This window comes from Hoplias malabaricus, chromosome 4, assembly GCF_029633855.1.
Source record: "Hoplias malabaricus isolate fHopMal1 chromosome 4, fHopMal1.hap1, whole genome shotgun sequence".
Taxonomy (NCBI): Eukaryota; Metazoa; Chordata; class Actinopteri; order Characiformes; family Erythrinidae; genus Hoplias; species Hoplias malabaricus.
The window spans coordinates 8232103-8255727 of record NC_089803.1 but is presented as its reverse complement, the minus strand read 5'-3'; the positions used below and the strand labels follow the sequence as shown (position 1 = coordinate 8255727).

Sequence of the window (23625 nt, the reverse complement as noted above, 5' to 3'; positions counted from 1 at the left end):
ACGGCGCACACATATGTAATAATAACACGTCACCGCGAACAGAGAGAACGATTGGCTTCTACAGCTGATCACAGCTGGAGGAAACTCTACGTCACCTGTGCCCAGTAGAAACTCGGTGTTTAAATCTGTCATCTGTTTCTAGGCAGATAACTTCGCCAAGGTTTCAGTTTAAACTGGGTCAATGGTCAGAGGTCCGGATAGGGCAGCGTGACTGATCAACTATTAAGTGCTGCTTAAATTTGAACACAGTGTTTTAAAATTATAAAAGCTCTTTTGGGACACTTTCGGGATGACGGTGTTTTGTGAGGAAAAATCAGAATCTTTAACAAGAAGGGTACGATTACCGTTTGAAATATTCTCAGGACACTGAACATGGATTCTGAAAAAGCCTCTTTATTTACAGTATTTGTTATTTGTAATTATTTATAAAGCAGCAGAATGCTGCAGCAGGTAGTGTCGCAGTTACACAGCTCCAGGGTCCTGTCTGTGAGGAGTGTGGTGTGTTCTCCCTGTGTCTGCGTGGGTTTCCTCCAGGTGACTGTCTGTGAGGAGTGTGGTGTGTTCTCCCTGTGTCTGCGTGGGTTTCCTCCGGGTGACTGTCTGTGAGGAGTGTGGTGTGTTCTCCCTGTGTCTGCGTGGGTTTGTAGGTGGACAGGTTGGTAGGTGGACTGGTGACTCAAAAGTGTCCATAGGTGTGAGTGTGTGAGTGAATGTGTGAGTGTGTGTCGCCTTGTGAAGGTCTGGTGCCCCCTCCAGGGTGTGTTCCTGACTTGTGCCCAGTGATTCCGGGTAGACTCCGGACCCACCGCGACCCTGAACTGGATATTAAATGATCTCCCTCCTTTAAAATAAACTGATGGGTCCCTCCTTTTGTTACATAGTGGTCCAGGAAATGTATACAATGCACAGAATTGTGTTTATAATGTGCGGCAGAGCAGGTTAATATTATGAAGCCACTGAGAAAGCAGCATATTTCTATTGCACTGGCTGTTTAAAGTTATTTAAAATGTGAAAAGTGTCATTTGTAGTCAATGTTCAGCAGTAAAAAAAAAAGACCTCTGCATTTACCCTGTCCATGGTAGAAACACACACACACAATTATGGGTAGTCAACACACAGTCAAACCCCTCTTGGCGCCAGGGGAGCAGTTGGGAGTTAGGGCTCCACTGTGTATTTGAGGGAGAAGACTGATTCTTCACTTGGTGATGTTCCTAATGCAGACAGAGATGTTTTCTTCTGTGGAGCTTTAATGATCATCATCTGCTGGTCCCTTTCTCAATCATTTCTCATCAATCTCTTTCTCACTCAGTTGTGTTGAGGTTCTGTTCATAAATGTCCCCCGTCTGTAGGAACACTGTGAGATGGTCCAGTTTACAACCGGTGGAGCCTGGAGAACTGAACACCAAACTTTAATTCTGATGAAGTACAGGTTCATGGAACACTTTAATTTGCCTTTAACAAGTTGATATTTCTGATTGCAGTAGTTTTGTTTCATTCATGTGAGATTATCATTATTATTACTACATCTCTGTGTGATTTAAACATTTCTAATGGAAGCTATTAGCTAGAAGTTATCATGGTGCAGTTTACATCATGAGAAACCTCCAGTTCCTTTAAAATAATAATTTGGCCAAAGCAACAAAATTAAAAGGGTGTTTTATGTTATGTTTAATGTATTCTTCTGTGTCATAAATTGGCACTAAGTTCTTTAATAACTTTCATAAATAAGTTTTGTTACTATGTGATTAGTTTAAAAATGATTTATCACTATTATTAGGAATAGAAAAAGGTTTATTGAAGTATTAATATTTACATAAGGGCAGTGCAATGATGATTCACTTAAGTTTTCAACATTTAAAAGACAATTTATAAATAAAATGTACACAATTTGTGAAACAATAGCAAAATCATAGCTTTGAGGGTGATTTGGTCATTCATTCATTCATTGATCATCTGTAAGTGCTTCCTGAAATCACTGGAGACAAGGCCAGGCATAAGGTGCACGCCCTGTAGAGGACACCAGTCCGTCACAGACATTCCAGCATTTCTATATTAAACAATTTATACAAAATATACATATTTCATACATAACATCAATAACATATTAACGCTCAAACATTTGAATACAGTTTGAAGTTTTTGTGCGTTCTTGTTGATTATCGCTGGTACTGAGACATGCGAGTTTGTACGGTCACCAATATGTACATGATCATCATTTATAACAAATGTAAAAACACTGCTTTACAAATGAAAGAGCAGATTTGTCCCAGACTCAGTTCTCCACCTCCCCTCAGTCTCATTAACACACAACACATCCAAACTCCATCATACAACAGACACAAAGAACACAGTCCAGAGAAATGTGTCCCAAACTCTTCCAAAAATGTTTGTGCAGCAAAAGAAAAGGCCTGATCTCCTTCAAGTTCAAAGTTCATGGAACTGTCAGCATTTCCTGAGAAGTTTTCCTGGGAAAGTACAGAAAAACAGGTCAGAATAAAGCTTAGATTTTTGCTTTTGTGACAGTGTTAAATTACACAGTTAATCTCTATACTTCTCTCAGCTAACGATAACTACACCTCAGAGTGTAATTTACTGATTATACATTTCAAAGTTTATAATGTTTGACCTAATTTATGACCTGAGATTCTAATACAGGGTTCTCATAAGTTTTCAGCTTAAATTAATGTAAAACACCAAAGTCTGGAGGCAATCATTTTAAACAACAGAGCAGTAAAAGCTCTCAAACTGCTCAGTGACAGTGTATGAAAATGACAGCATTCCTGTCCCCTCCATCTTGTCTGTCACTTTCAGAGAGATGTTTATAGTTTGACGCATGTCTAATGAATGTGTGTATTTTTAATTACATAGGAACAAGTTTATAAAACACTTACAATAAATCAACAGGGGTTTATACTGTAGGGGTCAGTGTCTGCTGTTCTTCTGGAAGCTGATCAGTTGTATCAGGATTATTGGAAGGTTCCTCCAGCATCACAGTGGTTTCATCACTTTTCCTCTCACGGAAACCTAAAAAATAATTAATTTGTTGTTAATATCAACAGAACAGTTAATATTTTTGGGGAATCAAAATAAAGGGGATCTAAGGGGACATAAAAACACACTTTTGAGTGCATTAAGACATTAATATGGGGATCTTGAGCTCACCAACCTACACACTATGAAACAAGACCACCCAGTCTTGTACAATGTAGCACAATAATGAGATCTCTGGATATATCACATGATCATTTTGTCACCACTTAAGAATGGCCCCACCCCCTCAACTAAGTCTCTCCAATCATAGCGCTGGACCAGCTTTTACTAACACAGTGAGAACGCAAAACTAACACAGTGATCACAGAGAAACTGGGTTTTAGTGAATTTTGCTTTGGCCTTTTTCCCAGTGTTTCTGCTCCTCACTCCTCAGTCCTGGGTGCCTTGTACTTGAAAGTAATGAGAGGCTCATTCTCAACAGGCACTGAAACTGGTCTTTCTGACCTGGGCTGTTTAGACAGAGAGAGAAAACGCTGTGTTGTTCTTTTTTTATGAATTTGAACAAAGCCACACAACTCCAAATCTGTCTTCACTTGTGAAATAAAGGGTATAATTTGTCCACTTTAAAAGGTAAAATATGTTTATCTTTTTGTCTCCTGATTGTTGGAATTCATCTTCAAGTTTGTAGATGTTGCTTGTGTAATGGAACAGCCCAGTTTCTCCTCTGTCCATATATATTTATTTATCCTCTGCTCCTCCCTTGCTCCACCCACATCATGTGCAGCACCTCAAAGCCCTTACAGAGATCTACCAATGATAAACAATGCACTGCCATTAAAATCTAATATGTTGTAACTTGAGTCTAGGAGAAAAGTGACCAGTGTCAGTTGATGAGTGAATTTCATCACTTTTATTGTTGCCGTTGTTTGATCCAACACTGTTTCCCACTCCTGAAATACAAACACAGCATAAAACTCTATCAGAGATGAGTTACAGTGAACAGCCACACATTTATACCAAATATTATCAAATCCACATGTTTTAAATATTAACTATTACCGGAGACATCACCAGAATCACCAGCCTCAGGATCTAGAGGAGAATCCAGTTAAATACACATTAAAATAAGGAAAGAGCAGAACAATGATCAGTAAAAAGAGCTGTATTTCCCTATCACTGCTCTATTCCAGAAACATTGTTGAGAGTTTAAATGGGGTTCAGTTTTATTTCATTACACAGAGAACAGAGAAAAACAGCTTCACTAATAAACCGTTACATTAACACTGTTGTATTACGCTCAAAAATGAAGCTGGAGCTGAAACAAAGATGATGAGAGAAGTTGAGAGTGGGCAGCCATGGCCTAATGGTTAGAGACCGAGCTTGGACTTGGTAGGTTTGATCCCCATGACCGACGGGAACATCCACGGATGAAGTTCCCCGGGACAATGCACCAAACCCACATCTGACCAGGATGACTGTCCCCCCCCACTCTGGGTGTGTGTTTACAGCCTCTAGTGCACTATAGTGTGTGTGTGTGGTTGGGGGGGGGGTGTATGTGTGTTTAATGCCACAGCTGGGTTAAATGAGGAAGACACATTTCGTTGTACATTGTACAATGATAAATAATGGCACATTGTTCGAATGAAACTTAAACAGATCTCACCATTTACGATGACCCATCGAACTTCAGAAACATGTTTCTTCACACCTGAAAAGAAATGTTAATAAAAAGTTGAGTACAGATGCGCAGTAACATCTGCTGTGTCCTGATTGACTGTTTCCACATTCACTCATTAACCCTTCAATGACTCTAAACATGTTCAGCAGTGTGAATTCTCAGTGTGAATGAAAAGGATTTCCAATGTTGTCCCTGATTAACGCTCTTGTATTTTGTAAAGTACAAGGAGACACTATCTGTATTTGGTTTTCAACCCATTGAGTTTTTGGCAGTTTTGAAAATGTGAATAAGAAAACGAAATGAACAAGGCCCAAAGTTCATTTAATGTAACACCGCTAAAGGCAACATTCATGATTCTAATGAAAAAAAAAATACTTTTTATAAAATTCAGAAGATATTTCTTCACTGTTTGCTGCTCTCCAGTCTCTTTGCGAGGTAGAAACTGGTCTAATATGTTTATGAAGCCCCAGTGTCAATAAATGAGTAAAAAAACAAACAGTCTCAGTCCGGTATGCAAGTCTTTCTCTCTCTCTCTGCTCACAACACAGAAAAGGCATCTGCAGTTCTTTTAGACAATGGAGAGAACTCCAAACATTGAAAAGCACAAACCAAGATGAAGATATTCCTCTGTTTCTGCTCCATAGGTGCCTAATATTGATTTATTTTTGTATCACTTAAGATGGAAATATCTCCAAACTTAGGAGATGGCTAAGTGCATTACCAAAAGTGCTACAAAACTAAACAACACGGGTTACAAATGAGATTCTGTGGTAATTCAAACAGTGAATAAAATCTTACAGAGAAATTAAACTTCAGCCACGTACAAACAACAGTTGTTTTTCTTCTCAAACATACCACTCCACCTTAAAAGACAGAGTGCTTCTGAACATAAACAAAACAGCATTTCCCCACAGTCGAAGACGTCCTCATTAAGTATTTACTTGTTGTCTGTTCACTTGAGGTCACAGTGCTGCCACGACATGGTCAAAAGAGAAATGTGTTTATTTTCTTTATTTTCTTGGAAATTCACACAGCATTTCATTTTTAAGCAATAAAATGGGGAGCGTAACTTTGGTTGGCCAGCTACTGACTTGCTTTCAGCTTCCAAAGAAGCATAGAAAACATATTAAAACATGGACTCCTCCAACCACAGCACACATTAATTTCTTTTTGAACATGTGAGATAAGCTTAGTCCCAGAGAATTTGTTAGAATTTACACATAGAATCAATGTATGGTTTCAGGTTGCTTTTCTTGATGCAGTGACAGACTCTGAAGTGACAGACGTACTCCAAGGATGATGTGTCTATATTTATCATTGTAGCATAACAGTTTCTTTCTTATGCAGTGCCATCTGAGGGCTCAAAGGTCATGCTGTTTCAAAACTAGCCTCTCACCTTACTCCACAGGTACTGGTATTTCTCCACAATTATTTCCTAAATGATTTCACGATATTAAAGGGATGTCTATAATTGTGAGGAACTTCAGTTCTCTCTGGTTTGTTTATGTTTAGAAGCTCTGCATCTTTTAAGGTGGAACGGTGTGTTTGAAGAGAAAAACAACCCTTGTTTGTACGTAGCTGATGTTATAACTTGTCTGTAAGTTTATATTCAATGTTTGAATTACCACAGGAACTTGTTTGTAACTTGATTTGTTTAGTTTTGTCGCACTTAATTGTTTACTTTTCAAGCTGATAATTAAGAGTGTGTTCCTATCTGAAACAGTAAAAAAATAGGTCAATATCACCCTCATATGAAGCGGGAATTAAGCAGTATCCTCATCTCTTTTCATGATTTTCAACAATTTGAGGGCTCATTGCCATTTCTCTGAGCAGATAGAGAGGAAGCCTAGTCTTTATTGGCACTGGGGCTTTGTAAAAACATTAGCAAATGATGATGAAAGAACATCTGATTTTTATAAAAGGTTTTTGATTACAATTGTGAATTTCATCTTTAAGGTGTGGTGCATGATGAAGGACCTAAATTCGTAGGAACTTACATTGAATAATGTTGCTTTAATGTTCTGAAAATTTCTTTCATGGAGTTTGGCATAATGAGGCCTATTTTACTACAAAACTGAGCCTTCAGAGGATGCTCCTTTTACATGTTTTACATTCATCTGCTTATAGTGTAATACTCTTCAAAATAGTGTGATATAAATTCTCTGTGAAATTTACATTCTTATGTTGCAGGCATGAGATATAAAAAGGTTGTATTTACAAAACACAATGGACTTATTCATGAAAAGTATGAAACCGAGAGAACTGCAAAAAAAAATCACAGTCTTATTTCATTTTACAAAATATTCTAACATTTCTGGAATAGGTGTTTGTATTGAAATTCTCATTTAGACTAGTAGAAAATATATTAATATATTTTAATAATCAATATTTTAAGTTTACAATGTTTAATAATATACAGAGTGTTCTGGACTATAGTATCTGATATTTATTTCCTTATATAAGTATCTGTATCATAACTTACTTATTGCTGTCTTATTTTTACGATCGAAAATAAGCCCAAACACATAAACCACCAACACCACCGGTCCAATCACCAGTCCAAAGGTCAAATCCTGAACACCTGAAGAGGCAAAGTGTATCCTGTCTGTAAGCAAGGAAAATAAGGAAAACAATAAGAAACACACAATTTCTGGATTAAAATAAAAACTGTAACAACAGTCAGAACAGTGGGATATTCTGAGTCTAATGGAGGACTCTCTACTCTTCAGTGTTTCTGGATTAAAATAAACCCCTGTAAGAACTGTAACTACTGTAAGAACAGTGGGATATTCTGAGTCTAATGGAGGACTCTACTCTTCAGTGTTTCTGGATTAAAATAAACCCCTGTAAGAACTGTAACTACTGTAAGAACAGTGGGATATTCTGAGTCTAATGGAGGACTCTCTACTCTTCAGTGTTTCTGGATTAAAATAAACCCCTGTAAGAACTGTAACTACTGTAAGAACAGTGGGATATTCTGAGTCTAATGGAGGACTCTACTCTTCAGTGTTTCTGGATTAAAACAAAACCCCTGTAAGAACTGTAACTACTGTAAGAACAGTGGGATATTCTGAGTCTAATGGAGGACTCTCTACTCTTCAGTGTTTCTGGATTAAAATAAACCCCTGTAAGAACTGTAACTACTGTAAGAACAGTGGGATATTCTGAGTCTAATGGAGGACTCTCTACTCTTCAGTGTTAGTGGATAATCAAACACAGATATATTTACCCCATGGTTTAATTTCTGGTTCTTGGAGGGAGCTGTGTTCTACAGAACAGTCGTATCCTGCTGTATCTTCCTCCTGGACGTCCACACTCTTCCTCAGCTGGTAGGTTCCATCACCATTGGGTCTGACTCCTGAGGATGTTAGTAGATGATCAGGGAGTGAAGTGGTGAATCTCCTCAGTCTCATCTTCAGGTCTTTGGGGTAGAAGCCCGTGGCCAGGCAGGTCAGGGTCAGTCTGCTGGACTCAGTCTGAGATTTCTTTTCAAACACATACACATCTGGAACAGCTGCAGAGAGGAACAGTGTAAACACACAATGTGTTTCAGTCAGAATTCAGATCTATAAAAACAGCTGGTGTTCTTCCAGCTTTGATTCCATTTTGTGAATCCAGTATAAACACATTTAAAATTTGACTTCTGCAGCACTCCTAACGTTATTCAAAATGCTACAGGGATCGAATTCTTCTTCCAGAAGCAGCACATCCTCCTCTGATCATACACACACAGGTTAAAACAAAAAAGTACTTTGTAAATACAGTATAAACACATTTACATTTTAACCACTGAAAATCTTTATTTAAATATATATATATTTAAAATTGTTGACTGAATTGGGAAAATTGGGACTGAATTCTACATTCGGTAAATTAGAGCTCTACTCACACACACACACACACACACACACACACACAGAATTAAAATATCCTAATACTCACTCAGGATGGTATCAGTGGGATTGTATTTTAAATAAATCCCCAGCCACTTCAGACAGTCCTCATATTTTTGACTGAGAGCACTGTGTAAATATGTATTTTCATTATTCCACCTCTTCTCCAGGTCACTGCTCTGAGAGGCTGAGACTCTCCACTTCCTCAGGGCCCAGTTATAAGAGATTAAATCTTCTCCATCGTAGTGAAGATCATTAAAGCCATTTAAAGGTGAAACTGATCCGTCAGGAAGTGTTTCCCCCTCACAGCCGTGTCTCCACTGAAGAACATGACGCTCTGAAACAGAGGAGAACACAGTTCACCAGGAATCACCATCAGAATCTACACTGTACACACACCTGATCACTCTCTCACACACACAAACACACACAAACACTCCTACTTCTCCTGAGCAATTTATTACTGTGTTTTTTTGTGGGTTTTGTTGTTTTTTGTATTTTGGTGTTTCTATTATTGGGTTTTATTGTGTAAATGTGTGAAGATTATTTGTGGTGGGTTGTATTTTTATGTATTTTTTGGTTCTTTTTTATTCATTGCTTGCCACCTCCAATGACCAATAGGGAAAGACCCCTTGCTTGGTTTAATGAAGTGACGTGACTTTGGGAGGAGGAGACTTTTGTTTTTAAGGAATTGCAGTAGACCAGAAGGAGAGAGCAGAAAGGAGCAAGGGAAGGCAGGAGAGAACGGAGAGACAATAACGGCAGAAACTTACACAGCGCTGGTGCTCAGCTGTAGGAAACAGAGGAAAGGATCAGAAGTGTAGTGATGGAGTGAGCTGGGGAATCAAGCCGCTGTGAGCGAACCTGAGGGTGACCAACGCAGCAGCTGCCTGAACGAGTGATAATGGAACTGGTGACACTAGGGGAGTGTCCAGACTCTCGCATAAGACGCGGGACGCAGCAGACTCCGAGGCTGGTTATGATCAGCCTCTGTACGGTGTGAGTACCACAGCCTTCAATTTTGTGATATGTGACGTGGCCTGAGTTGTCACCAGTTGCTATAGTAGTCGTTAGTTGTTCATGATAGCCTTTGGTTTTTGTTTCCTGCTCGGAAACCCCCTATTATACAGGATTAAGTAATTTTAGTTGTGCCTGTATTAAGGGCTAAGGGACTACTGGCCTTGGCCTACCAGAGTTTATCTCTCCCCTTTGCCCCTGCTTTGGACAGCTATAGTGACTTGAATGTATGAAATTCAAGATTTGATTAATAAATTAACCATTTTATTTTCATATGCCTATTTTAAATCTGAGACTGTTCATCTCAGTCACATTCTTCAAACCTCTCCTTACTCTGACCCTGAATCTACTCTGTAACTCACTTCAGAACTGAATCTGAGGAGGGGTCTGTTCTGTTCTGTAGTGACGGAGAGGTTTAATCTCTGTTAACTCTACTCTGTAACTCACTTCAGAACTGAATCTGAGGAGGGGTCTGTTCTGTTCTGTAGTGACGGAGAGGTTTAATCTCTGTTAACTCTACTCTGTAACTCACTTCAGAACTGAATCTGAGGAGGGGTCTGTTCTGTTCTGTAGTGACGGAGAGGTGTAATCTCTGTTAACTCTACTCTGTAACTCACTTCAGAACTGAATCTGAGGAGGGGTCTGTTCTGTTCTGTAGTGACGGAGAGGTTTAATCACTGTTAACTCTACTCTGTAACTCACTTCAGAACTGAATCTGAGGAGAGGTCTGTTCTGTTCTGTAGTGACGGAGAGGTGTAATCTCTGTTAACTCTACTCTGTAACTCACTTCAGAACTGAATCTGAGGGGGGGTCTGTTCTGTTCTGTAGTGACGGAGAGGTGTAATCTCTGTTAACTCTACTCTGTAACTCACTTCAGAACTGAATCTGAGGAGGGGTCTGTTCTGTTCTGTAGTGACGGAGAGGTGTAATCTCTGTTAACTCTACTCTGTAACTCACTTCAGAACTGAATCTGAGGAGAGGTCTGTTCTGTTCTGTAGTGACGGAGAGGTGTAATCTCTGTTAACTCTACTCTGTAACTCACTTCAGAACTGAATCTGAGGGGGGGTCTGTTCTGTTCTGTAGTGACGGAGAGGTGTAATCTCTGTTAACTCTACTCTGTAACTCACTTCAGAACTGAATCTGAGGAGAGGTCTGTTCTGTTCTGTAGTGACGGAGAGGTGTAATCTCTGTTAACTCTACTCTGTAACTCACTTCAGAACTGAATCTGAGGAGGGGTCTGTTCTGTTCTGTAGTGACGGAGAGGTGTAATCTCTGTTAACTCTACACTGTAACTCACTTCAGAACTGAATCTGAGGAGGGGTCTGTTCTGTTCTGTAGTGACGGAGAGGTTTAATCTCTGTTAACTCTACTCTGTAACTCACTTCAGAACTGAATCTGAGGAGAGGTCTGTTCTGTTCTGTAGTGACGGAGAGGTTTAATCTCTGTTAACTCTACTCTGTAACTCACTTCAGAACTGAATCTGAGGAGAGGTCTGTTCTGTTCTGTAGTGACGGAGAGGTTTAATCTCTGTTAACTCTACACTGTAACTCACTTCAGAACTGAATCTGAGGAGAGGTCTGTTCTGTTCTGTAGTGACGGAGAGGTGTAATCTCTGTTAACTCTACTCTGTAACTCACTTCAGAACTGAATCTGAGGAGGGGTCTGTTCTGTTCTGTAGTGACGGAGAGGTTTAATCTGTTAACTCTACTCTGTAACTCACTTCAGAACTGAATCTGAGGAGGGGTCTGTTCTGTTCTGTAGTGACGGAGAGGTTTAATCTCTGTTAACTCTACTCTGTAACTCACTTCAGAACTGAATCTGAGGAGAGGTCTGTTCTGTTCTGTAGTGACGGAGAGGTTTAATCTCTGTTAACTCTACACTGTAACTCACTTCAGAACTGAATCTGAGGAGAGGTCTGTTCTGTTCTGTAGTGACGGAGAGGTGTAATCTCTGTTAACTCTACTCTGTAACTCACTTCAGAACTGAATCTGAGGAGGGGTCTGTTCTGTTCTGTAGTGACGGAGAGGTTTAATCTCTGTTAACTCTACTCTGTAACTCACTTCAGAACTGAATCTGAGGAGGGGTCTGTTCTGTTCTGTAGTGACGGAGAGGTTTAATCTCTGTTAACTCTACTCTGTAACTCACTTCAGAACTGAATCTGAGGAGGGGTCTGTTCTGTTCTGTAGTGACGGAGAGGTTTAATCTCTGTTAACTCTACTCTGTAACTCACTTCAGAACTGAATCTGAGGAGGGGTCTGTTCTGTTCTGTAGTGACGGAGAGGTTTAATCTCTGTTAACTCTACACTGTAACTCACTTCAGAACTGAATCTGAGGAGAGGTCTGTTCTGTTCTGTAGTGACGGAGAGGTTTAATCTCTGTTAACTCTACTCTGTAACTCACTTCAGAACTGAATCTGAGGAGGGGTCTGTTCTGTTCTGTAGTGACGGAGAGGTGTAATCTCTGTTAACTCTACTCTGTAACACTTCAGAACTGAATCTGAGGAGAGGTCTGTTCTGTTCTGTAGTGACGGAGAGGTTTAATCTCTGTTAACTCTACTCTGTAACTCACTTCAGAACTGAATCTGAGGAGGGGTCTGTTCTGTTCTGTAGTGACGGAGAGGTGTAATCTCTGTTAACTCTACTCTGTAACTCACTTCAGAACTGAATCTGAGGAGGGGTCTGTTCTGTTCTGTAGTGACGGAGAGGTTTAATCTCTGTTAACTCTACACTGTAACTCACTTCAGAACTGAATCTGAGGAGAGGTCTGTTCTGTTCTGTAGTGACGGAGAGGTTTAATCTCTGTTAACTCTACTCTGTAACTCACTTCAGAACTGAATCTGAGGAGGGGTCTGTTCTGTTCTGTAGTGACGGAGAGGTGTAATCTCTGTTAACTCTACTCTGTAACTCACTTCAGAACTGAATCTGAGGAGAGGTCTGTTCTGTTCTGTAGTGACGGAGAGGTTTAATCTCTGTTAACTCTACTCTGTAACTCACTTCAGAACTGAATCTGAGGAGAGGTCTGTTCTGTTCTGTAGTGACGGAGAGGTTTAATCTCTGTTAACTCTACTCTGTAACTCACTTCAGAACTGAATCTGAGGAGGGGTCTGTTCTGTTCTGTAGTGACGGAGAGGTGTAATCTCTGTTAACTCTACTCTGTAACTCACTTCAGAACTGAATCTGAGGAGGGGTCTGTTCTGTTCTGTAGTGACGGAGAGGTTTAATCTCTGTTAACTCTACACTGTAACTCACTTCAGAACTGAATCTGAGGAGAGGTCTGTTCTGTTCTGTAGTGACGGAGAGGTTTAATCTCTGTTAACTCTACTCTGTAACTCACTTCAGAACTGAATCTGAGGAGGGGTCTGTTCTGTTCTGTAGTGACGGAGAGGTGTAATCTCTGTTAACTCTACACTGTAACTCACTTCAGAACTGAATCTGAGGATAGGTCTGTTCTGTTCTGTAGTGACGGAGAGGTTTAATCTCTGTTAACTCTACTCTGTAACTCACTTCAGAACTGAATCTGAGGAGGGGTCTGTTCTGTTCTGTAGTGACGGAGAGGTTTAATCTCTGTTAACTCTACTCTGTAACTCACTTCAGAACTGAATCTGAGGAGGGGTCTGTTCTGTTCTGTAGTGACGGAGAGGTTTAATCTCTGTTAACTCTACTCTGTAACTCACTTCAGAACTGAATCTGAGGAGAGGTCTGTTCTGTTCTGTAGTGACGGAGAGGTGTAATCTCTGTTAACTCTACACTGTAACTCACTTCAGAACTGAATCTGAGGAGGGGTCTGTTCTGAGTAAATCCCCAGTGAAGGTGATGACAGTCTCCAGGAGGAGAGACCACTGTTAGTCGACTGTGGGCTGATGGAGTGTGTTGTGTTTATTCTGTGACTGAGATGAAGAAATGAAGAGCTCTATTCAGAGCAGTGTGTGTAAATCTACAGACTCTTCTTCCTCTGAGAGGAGGACGTACATCTTTAAAAAGGAGAACAGTAGCAGTTTCTCACCTGACGGATCATGGCCCGAGAACTTCATCTGTTTGTTGAGGAACTCGTATAAAAGATACCCATCATCCTTGAGCCTCTCAGTTCCTGTTCTCCACACACTCTCCTCTATCTCCTTCACCCAGCTCTGTTTAGGAGTCCTGATACCGTCCCGACTGCTGTAGGAGTCCAACTGTGTGTCGTCCAGCAGAGTCTCTACACTGAACTGGTAGATGTTATTCACAGAGCGGTCCGAGTGGACGATGTAGAGGTAAAACAGAGAGTGTTCATCTGTGGGGATATTAAAAATTAGAGATATTAAACAATGAGTAAATTACAACACACGGTGTGGAAAATTTATTTAAATCATTCAAAGAACTGAACAGCTCTCTCATCTAATTAGTGTTAGTGTTAGTGTTTACTGCAGCAAATAGAAACAAACTCCTGGTTGGCTCCATTCATTTCATAAGAAATATTACATTACAAGGTGTGCACAAAATTTTTGTCCATGAAACATATGGTCCTAATATTACATCCCTGTGGGTGACCACCTCCCATTCTGTTCACCTTCCTTACCGCTGCTCACGGCTCTGATTATAAGAGTTTCATCATCTATTCTGATGACTTCTGAGACCAACTAGTGCTCCCTTTTCTTCAGCCTGGTCAACTGCCTTTTCAACCCTACATTTCATCCCTCATTTTGTTTTAAGTTAATTTTTGAAAACACATATATATTCCATATCTTTGTATATAATTAGTGTGGATTGATGAGTAAAAATGACAGTTGTATTCAAAATCCACAACACAATCAAGTTTGGAACAAGTAAATACTTTCAATACACTTTATTGTATTATTACACCCAGGGGTATATTCCACACAAAAAAGGTTTCTCACTTTAGCCAGATAAGTGAAGTCCAAATTTCAGCCTCTCCAATAGGAATAGACCTGAACAACTGAATCCCAGTTAGACAGATCTTAAATTTAGGTTAATCTGTTGAACTGGGAAATTATTCTTAGTGGAATACTCAATATTATCCAGAGCGACTTACAAAGTTACTGGTATTACAGGTAGGCCAGTGCAGTGTTAGGAGTCTTGCCCAAGGACTCATTAGTGTAGCACAGACTGGTTGCCCAGACCTGGGATCAAACCCAGGTCTGTCACATGGGAGCCAATGGTGTTACCAATGTTACACACCACCGTTTGTTAATATTTTATTTTTTTGTGTGCATGTGTGTGTGTTTGCGTGTGACCTGTTCGGTGTCTAGTGGAGGTGGACAATTGATACAACCCACCTACACCACATGCAGGACCTGAATATATCTCTCTCTCCTAAATTAATATAAAACAATAGAACCCCTTCTATGTTAGGATTATAATTCTGTGACACAGTGTCTGTAAAATGGTCAGAGGTTATTCAGTGATCAGTAATTTTATGTTAGAAGTAATTGGTTTTTAATGTAACTTACGTATGAGTCACTTTTTAGGGTGAAACACACAAACACTACACACTGAAACTGAGCAAAAGTCCTCACACAAGTGAAACTTATCCAAAGTGATAATAAGGAGGTTGTGTTTGTGTGAGTGTACCCATTTGTTTCATTGTATATTGTGAGCAGTGTGTTTGTGTTTGTGCCAACAGTGTTTCAGTGTATCACAAGCGGTATGGAGGACAAATAAAGGCACAAGAATAAGTGAATGGACGAATGAATAAGTAAATTAGCTTTTTACAACTGCTACCATGTGTTTACTGATACCAAGACAATTTTTCTAAACAACTGTAAATTGTTAAGTGTGATGTTCACAATTTTAGTTAAAAAAAAAACAGTGTATAAAACTCTGAGTGTGTATCCTCTCCATGTGCTGCTCTACAGTCAATTTGCCCTGGAAACCGCTCTAATGTGTTTACGAAGCCCTGTAAAAAAAAAATTTAAAAAATTTTTTAAAAACTGTCTGGGTCCGGTGCTAGGTTTTCTCTCTCTCTGCTCACGGCACAGAAACGCCATCTGGAGGTTTTTAGACAACGGAGAGACTCCAAACGCTGAAAAGCACCAACCGAGATGAGGATGTTGCTCTATTCCTGCTCCATAGGGGGGTAACACTGACTTATTTTTGCTGTAGATGGAACTAAAGCTAAATTCAGGAGAGCACTAACTGCATGAAAATAAATACAGAGTGAAAGTGTTACAAAACTAAACAGCTCTAATTTGTTTCTGTGGTCATCTTCAGCCACGTACAAACAACAGTCACTTTTCATCTCAAACACACCGTTCCACCTTAAAAGAGGCAAAGCTTCTGAACATAATCAAACCTGACAGATCAGCATTTCTCCACAAACATAGATGTTCCCTTTAACTTCCGACATTAGTCACAACCTATAACTCAACTTAGATCAGGTACTAAACAGAACCATCCCTAATTCATACTCCATCAATTTAAAGAACCATTTTACTCTGTAATGAGCCATGCAAAATGTTCTTTGAGTGTTCAGGGTTTGACATTAAATTATTTCTTTACTAAAGAACATAATTTTTAAGCATGTAGCAGCTCAGGGTAACGTTAACACTGGAGAAAAACTCACCTCCAAACTCCAAACACCAAGAAAAACAAAAGTTCAATGGGTCCCATCTTTAAACCTAGGGTAGGTGATTTTGTACAAACCAGTCAGTGTGGATGAGGTTGAAAAAGAAATCCTACTAAAAAGTCCCACCCCATTCTTTCAGCCCTCCTTCTAAATCCTCTCCCCCAATTTAAACGTGAATATATCCACAGAGATTAGTAAACACCGAGAGAGTGCTCCAGACAAAATCATCTTTATCGTACCTATAAACAGTTTTATACAGTCTATTACTCGTTTAAACTTCCTCAATCTCTGAAGTTCCTTAGTATTCCATTCCACCTTAAAAAATAACTAAGTTGAGTTCTTCAAAGTTTCAGTTCCACCTGCCGCTATATTCACACAATCACACTAACGCCAGCATATTTGAGGTTTAGACTAATGATTAATCCTGTCCTAGTCCTGTTCACTGTTCACGGTCCAAGAACTCAGGAATGTACCTATTGGCTGTTGTAAAAATCGCTAGATCTCGCTAAATGACGTCATCGTCTAATCTGCATAATTGTCCATTTTTAATTGACTGTAGAATACAGGAATAACATTGTGGGAGAGACAAAATTTGAGTAAAAAAACACTCCATATATGTTTAGATCTACAAATTAACTTTCTTCCGTTGATTCTTGGTTTTAATTTTGTCATTGTCATTTTGTCATCACTTCTCAAAATAATTTAACAAAAAAATTATATATATATATATAAACTCTTCCAGAGTGTCCCTTTTAACGTCACTTTGCCGGTCCCAAGTCCGGATAAAGGAGGAGGGTTCCACCCCATATGTATTGTGATTAAACGTAATGTTCCAACATTTAGCAGTCCAGTTTCAAACCAAATGTACACACGTCGTGCTGGTGTCCCAGTAAACATTTAGCCGTTGACTCAATGTTGAAATAACGTAATGACTGCCGTCGAATCTCTTAAGGTTGAAAATGAAAGTTGAAAAGACGTCCAAACACAGACATTGAAAAGACGACTATTAGACGTATTTTGGACGTCCATTGACGTTAATAATTGGTCCCGAAATAAATTACTTGTATAAAACGCCTTTTGGACGTCCACTGACGTTATTGATTGGTCACCACTTGATAACTAACTTATTAAGATGGATTTTGGAGGTCCATTGACGTTTAAAATATGTCCTCGACGGACAGACTACTTTTAGACCTATTTTGAACGTCCGGGGACGTTCCTTGTTTACTGGGGTAGGTCATCTGACGGAGTCTGTCTGAGTCAAATGCAGTGATATAGTGTCACACTAAAGAATCATTTACATCCCGCTCTGTAAACCAGGGCGGGATCTTTGGCGGCTTTGGGCACACGCGGTTCATCTGCACTTTGGACGCGGAGTTTAGAGTTTTTTTGGGGTGATGCTCTCTGCTCTGACTGCAGCTACTGGGAGACTGACCGCCTGTGAGTGCGTAGGGACGAGGGAGGGGCTCTCCTGCAGCACCCACCGCTGGTTGAGGACAGTAAATGCAGAACGATGTGCTGTCACCTCCGAGTCTCCAAAAGTCTACAATAACACCGGAAAAAGTCGCTAGAGTCGCTGAATACTCTCTGAATATAGCGGCATAGTTGGCAACACTGGAGCTCACACACGTGACACCGCCTTGTCGAGAGAACTACTATCGTATAGCTTACATTCACTTGCCTGCCGTCACAGATTAAATCTGTTCAGGAGTCAGAATGATCTAGGTTTCAGTCATCTGAGATGTCACCTCGTGAATTTATTAGTTTTCGAAAATTAAACTGAATTCTAATGGTGTGTTTGGTTTTGTATAAGTGAGTTCAGAAACCATTAAGAAGTTTCACTTATTGTAATCACAGAGAGACGTTGCATCAGCTGCACTGCTGAGAGCAACAAGGAAGCTTAAGGAAACGTCGTTTATCTGTGACGCTGATCAGCTGCTGTTTATTGTAGTAAAATAGTCTGTTTTCCAGATGTAATAAAACTGTCTGAGATAAAGAGTGTTGCCCATTCATTTTATTTCAATTAATGTAAAACACAAACGCTATATTCACAGATCCAGGGTTAAAAATGAAACCCGCCCTCTCTCTGTGCCAATGTATTTGTTTACACTCTTACAAATGATGTTCTTCAAGGGTTCTTAGTAAAGGAAGTGGTTCAATATTAAAGAGCTTTGTGAAAGCCTTCTTCAAAGTAATGGAAAATGTGCATCTACACATTTCTACATCGCACCAAAAGAGTTCTTCTGTAGTTAAAATGTCAAGCTTTTTACAATAGAAGCGCCATACAGAACCCATTTCTAAAAGGTACTTAATAGAACCATCTGTAGCACATTCTCCATCAGTCTGAAGAACACTGTCACTGTGCAAAAAAACTATTTAACCACGCGTTTTGAGTGTTCAGGGTTCACCATAAAACTAGTTCTTTCTAAAGAACATCATTTTTAAGCATGTAGCTGCTCAGGGTAACTTTAACACGGGAGAAAAACTCACCTCCGAGAGCTGGAAGAACTCCAAACACAAAGAAAAACAAAAGTTCAGCGGCTCCCATCGTGAACTGCTCACTGATCCAGAGATTTCCCTTCACATTTTGGGTCTTTAGAAAGTGTAATAGACTAAAGATTTAAAAACACCAGCTTGAGTCTGAGCTTGGTTCGTCCTAAAGGATCATGTAAACACTGACATCCGATGTTTCTTTCACCACACAACCACGTGACTGCTTTCGGGTCTGATTAAAAGTGAAACCTAGTGGTCTTTCGAAGAGAGCCAGTGAGAAAAAAAGAGGGTTTTCTGAACTTTGGGAACATTTTGAATTCCCATCACGTAAAATTTAATATTATTCAAATAAGGACTTGGACTTCCTTCAAATTTGTCACAAAATGTCCTTGTCTGTGTTTAATGCCTCAAACTGCAAGCCAACAAGGGCCTATGAAATAACAGGCAATAGACTGTGGCTGTGATCAGTAGGTTATAGACATGTTTGATGATCAATATAAGAGCTATAGATATATTAACAGAATTATTACCTGTCAGTCAGTGTCCACCAGTTGCAGTGTGAATGTTGTAGTATTTAGACCAACTTTCTCCAGTGTGCTTTCTGGAGTGTTGTGAGATTCTGAAGACATGTAACAAATGATTAAGTTTTATGAGTTCCCTTTATTTAAAAAATGTACTATTTTAATACACAGGAGCACGCTTATATAAATACATCTCTCCGTCAGATACACAAAGCGCTTCGTGATTTTGGCCACCAGATGACGCTACCGTGTCATGAAGCTTCGAGTATTGGAGCTTCTTTTATTTACACATATATTTTCTCTCTCTCTCTCTCTCTCTCTCTCTCTCTCTCTCTCTCTCTCTCTCTCTCTCTCCCCTGGTGGAGCCAGACTGAGACCATTACTCACACAGGGGTGGCACAAAAAATGATACCTTTTTTTTCTATGTGAAATTGCTGTGGATCTAGTAGTGTTTGTTGATCACGCATTCCACCATCTCTTTCTTCTGAGAAATACTTGTTTGAGGTGCGCTGTTAAGAAGCACCTCCAAGTGGGAGGGACAACCTAACCCTAACAATAACCACACACTTGTCGATATCCGCCCACACTTGTCGACCCCACACCCACCCACCCACCCCACATGCTGCTGTCCCGCCTGTATTTCCCGCCCACTTGCTGTTCTCCGTCCTGTAGAGATATGTAGCTGTGTGGTGTGGTGTGTGTTTGTACAGAAACGTTATGATTTGGTGACAGTGAAGGAGGAAGTGCATCTCTGTCTCCACCTCTCCACTCTCACAGTGACCACAACACTCTCCTCTCCTTTAGTCTGGCTCTGGTTCTCCCAGTGTTCTAGATACCTGTTCTTATTCTTAGTGAAGATCTGGTTCTCCCAGTGTTCTAGATACACTGTAAAAAAAATCAGTAAAATTTACGGTAAAATACTGACAGCTGTGGTTGCCAGAATTTCACCGTAAAATATACGGTCACGTTTTTGGCAATCATACATTTTACATTTAAGGACTGTTTTGTTTACAGTACATTTCTGTTAATAAAAACAGATATACACTGTAAAAAAAACATGGTATTTACAAAAAAATAACAAAGAAACATTGTTGTGCTATAAAATAATCTTCTTAGAGGTGGCCGTCCCACATCCTGTCCACTGGATCCCATTCCTACCACCCTACTGCAAACAATAGCCCCGTCCATTGTGTCCGCAGCCACTCATGTAATCAATTCCTCACTAACCTCTGGAACATTTCCAAACACCTTCAAGCAAGCTCAAGTAAGACCTCTACTCAAAAAACCTGCTCTTGCTCCTTCTATAGTAGAGAACTACCGACCAGTCTCTCTCCTCCACTTCCTGTCTAAAATCATTGAAAGAGCTGTCTTTAAGCAGGCAACAAAATTCCTCTCCCAACATAACCTTCTTGACTCGAACCAATCCGGCTTCAAGAGCGGCCACTCGACGGAAACTGCACTTCTGTCAGTAATGGAAGCTCTTAAAAATGCAAAAGCAACAGGTCAATCCTCAGTTCTCATTCTGCTCGACCTATCAGCAGCGTTTGATACGGTCAACCACCACATCTTACTAAACAAACTCACTGACATGGGCTTCAAGAACAGTGCACTCTCCTGGTTTGAGTCTTATCTCACTGGACGATCCTTCAGTGTGTCATGGCTTGGACAAACATCAGCGCGACACCACCTCACCACAGGTGTGCCCCAAGGCTCGGTGCTGGGACCCCTCCTCTTTGCCTTGTACACTACCTCTCTAGGCCCAATCATACATTCACACGGCTTCTCCTATCACTGCTATGCAGATGACACACAGCTCTATTTATCCTTTCCTCCAGGAGACACTTCAGTGGCAACTCGAATCTCTGACTGTCTCTCTGACATATCTACATGGATGAAGGAACATCACCTCCAATTGAATTTATCCAAAACTGAACTACTGGTCCTCCCAGCCAAGCAAGCTATTCTCCACAACATCAGCATCAAGCTAGGGTCCCTATCAGTGGCTCCCACCAAGGTTGTAAGAAACCTAGGTGTCATGGTTGATGACCAGCTGACCTTCGCAGATCACGTTACCGCTGTAGCTCCATCGTGCCGCTTCTCCCTATTCAACATAAGGAAGATTAGGCCATACCTAACTCAACATACAACACAGCTCCTCGTTCAGACGTTAGTAATCTCCCGTCTAGACTATTGCAACGCCCTCCTGACAGGTCTTCCGGCCTGTGCTGTGAGACCGCTACAGATGATCCAGAATGCGGCAGCACGCCTGGTCTTCAACCAACCAAAAAGAGCACATGTCACGCACCTATTAGTTGAGCTGCATTGGCTACCCTTAGCTGCTCGCATCAAATTTAAATCACTAATGATGGCCTTCAGAGTATTCACTGGTTCTGCTCCCATCTTCCTCAATAGACTCTTAAAACCATACGTTAGCGCCCGCCCTCTCCGTTCCTCAAAGGAGCGCCAACTAACACGACCAACCCCCCGTACAGGTCAGTTGAGGCTATTCTCATCTCTGGTACCACGCTGGTGGAACGAGCTTCCAAGCACCAACAGAGCAACAGAAACCCTCTCTGCATTCAAGAAATCATTGAAAACCCAGCTCTTCCGAGAGTATCTTTTGCACTGAATGTCTTTCTTTAATGCACTTATTACTTCCTGGAATATTGCACTTAATGTAAGGTATTTTGTAAAATTTGTGCTGTAGTTCGAATGTTAGCTCCTCTTTTGTAAGTCGCTTTGGATAAAAGCGTCTGCCAAATGCATAAATGTAAATGTAAATGTAAATGTAAAATTAACATGTAAATTGTGTGAGAAATTAGAGAAAGGAGACTGAGATATAGCCGTATTTAGATATAGCCATCCTGCATCCTGTATTCAGCCCTTAAAAGGAGATATTGCTGAAAGGACTAAAGAAATGTTCGGTATCTGGGTGCCACACGCAGAACAGAGGCTGATGGTGAACTTTCCTGACCAACACACGTCTCGACATAATATACACAGAAACACAAACACACACAGTGATCACCCCAATGCAACCCAAAATCAGTAAGTCTCAAAGACAGAAAAAAAACAAAGAAACTCTGAAATCACAGAAAATATGGAGAAGCAAAGCATGCTGGGAGCTCCCTAATGAGTCTCAGCTCTTCCCAGTCCTTGGACACTTGTACCGCCCCCTAATGGTTTGTGTGTTTAACAGTGAAAAAATGTATATTTTACAGTAAAGAGATGTAAAAAATTGTATTTTGGCTGATAAAAGTATTTACGGTATATCACTGTTACAGAAACTGTTTTCAACCTTTTTAGAGTTTACAGTCATTTACTGCCATGGTTTTACAGTTTTCCACCGTAAAATTCACAGACATTTTTTACAGTGTACCTGTTCTTATTCTTAGTGAAGATCTGGTTCTCCCAGTGTTCTAGATACCTGTTCTGTTTAGGATGATTCCAAGGGCCTGTGTCTGAGAGGGGCCCTAACACTGTAATAGTATTAAAAAAAAGTAAGTAACTATAGTAGTAAAATATTCATAGGACATTCCTTGTTTGGCAAAAAGTGAACCTCCAGAGCCTCTGCACTGCCTGATTTGTCACACACCTTTTTTCATGAAAACAATTCAACCTGATGGTATTACGAGAAAAATGTACAAACGACAAATCACAACATAAGTTTGAGGTGATGATTATGCTGTGGGGAGTTATTTAACCTGAGAACTAAGACGTCATGTTTCGGTCAGTTTGAAGAATGGAAGGAGTAAATGTGGACATATCTGAGACATCATGTTCTCCAGCACTGGAAAAGTCACAGGCTTGAGTTTCTGTCTGTCACACGATACAGGACCAAGAGAAGACATGATGAGGTGTAGTATGATTTAATAGTAATACAAAACACAGCACAGTGACAACAGACGAAAAGTACAGAGCTTATATAGAGAAACACAGCGGGAAAGAACCTGTGAGCAATCACCCTCAGGGCGCATATGTGCAGGGTGCGGCTGAACAGAACGGTTAGAAGTGCTTGTTATTTTTCTGATTAAATGTTCTAGTAAACTATCTTTATTGGTCATTTAGACTGTGTCTTTTCTATGTGGCAGAGCCTACAAACTAAAAGCATTTTAAATCAAATATATATATATTTTTTCTCTGAAAAACCTGATGTATAAAATCAGATACATTCTCTGCTCCTAGTGGATTGTCCAAGCACTGCAAACACCAGCCATGAAATCAGCCATGAGCCACCTGTGTATTTACTGTGTAACTGTGACAATTTTAAAAGAGTTAAACTAAGTAAGTAATAAAATAATAAACATTTAAAATTATACCTCAACATGAATATTTACTTGTTTGATGCAAACTGTATTTAGATCATGTTTTGGGATTTATTTTATTGTAAAATCATGTTAAAAATGGGTAAATCATATTTTATCTCGAAGATGTCATGTCCCGAAAGTAATTAGACAGTGATTGAAGTGGC

At 40.1% G+C, this 23625-nt stretch overlaps 1 protein-coding gene across 3 annotated transcripts; it reads right to left on the bottom strand.

Moving 5' to 3' along the window:
* Positions 1-1782: 1782 nt before the first annotated feature.
* On the bottom strand, positions 1783-18835 carry LOC136695134 (zinc-alpha-2-glycoprotein-like). Of its 3 annotated transcripts, none has more exons than XM_066668970.1 (10): positions 18631-18835; positions 13582-13848; positions 8612-8899; positions 7899-8183; positions 7152-7274; positions 4655-4699; positions 4051-4083; positions 3870-3941; positions 2892-3024; positions 1783-2465 (listed from the first exon to the last, which is right to left on the bottom strand). In XM_066668970.1, the coding sequence occupies exons 1-9, from the start codon at positions 18686-18688 to the stop codon at positions 2909-2911; spliced, it is 1287 nt and encodes a 428-aa protein (XP_066525067.1). In that variant the 5' UTR covers positions 18689-18835; the 3' UTR covers positions 1783-2465; positions 2892-2908. The 3 variants fall into 3 exon arrangements, with proteins under 3 accessions (XP_066525067.1, XP_066525068.1, XP_066525069.1); XM_066668971.1 differs by having other exon boundaries at positions 3900-3941; XM_066668972.1 differs by lacking the exon at positions 1783-2465 and having other exon boundaries at positions 2894-3798; positions 3900-3941.
* Between the last annotated feature and the right edge of the window lie 4790 nt (positions 18836-23625).

Excerpts from the sequence above, each read along its gene's own strand:
- LOC136695134 (XM_066668970.1), bottom strand. The coding sequence starts at position 18,688 with ATGGGAGCCGCTGAACTTTTGTTTTTCTTTGTGTTTGGAGTTCTTCCA. Across the intron at positions 8,900-13,581 it reads CTCGGGCCATGATCCGTCAG|AGCGTCATGTTCTTCAGTGG; the intron begins GTGAGAAACTGC and ends CCTCTGTTTCAG. Across the intron at positions 8,184-8,611 it reads TCCCACTGATACCATCCTGA|CTGTTCCAGATGTGTATGTG; the intron begins GTGAGTATTAGG and ends TCCTCTCTGCAG.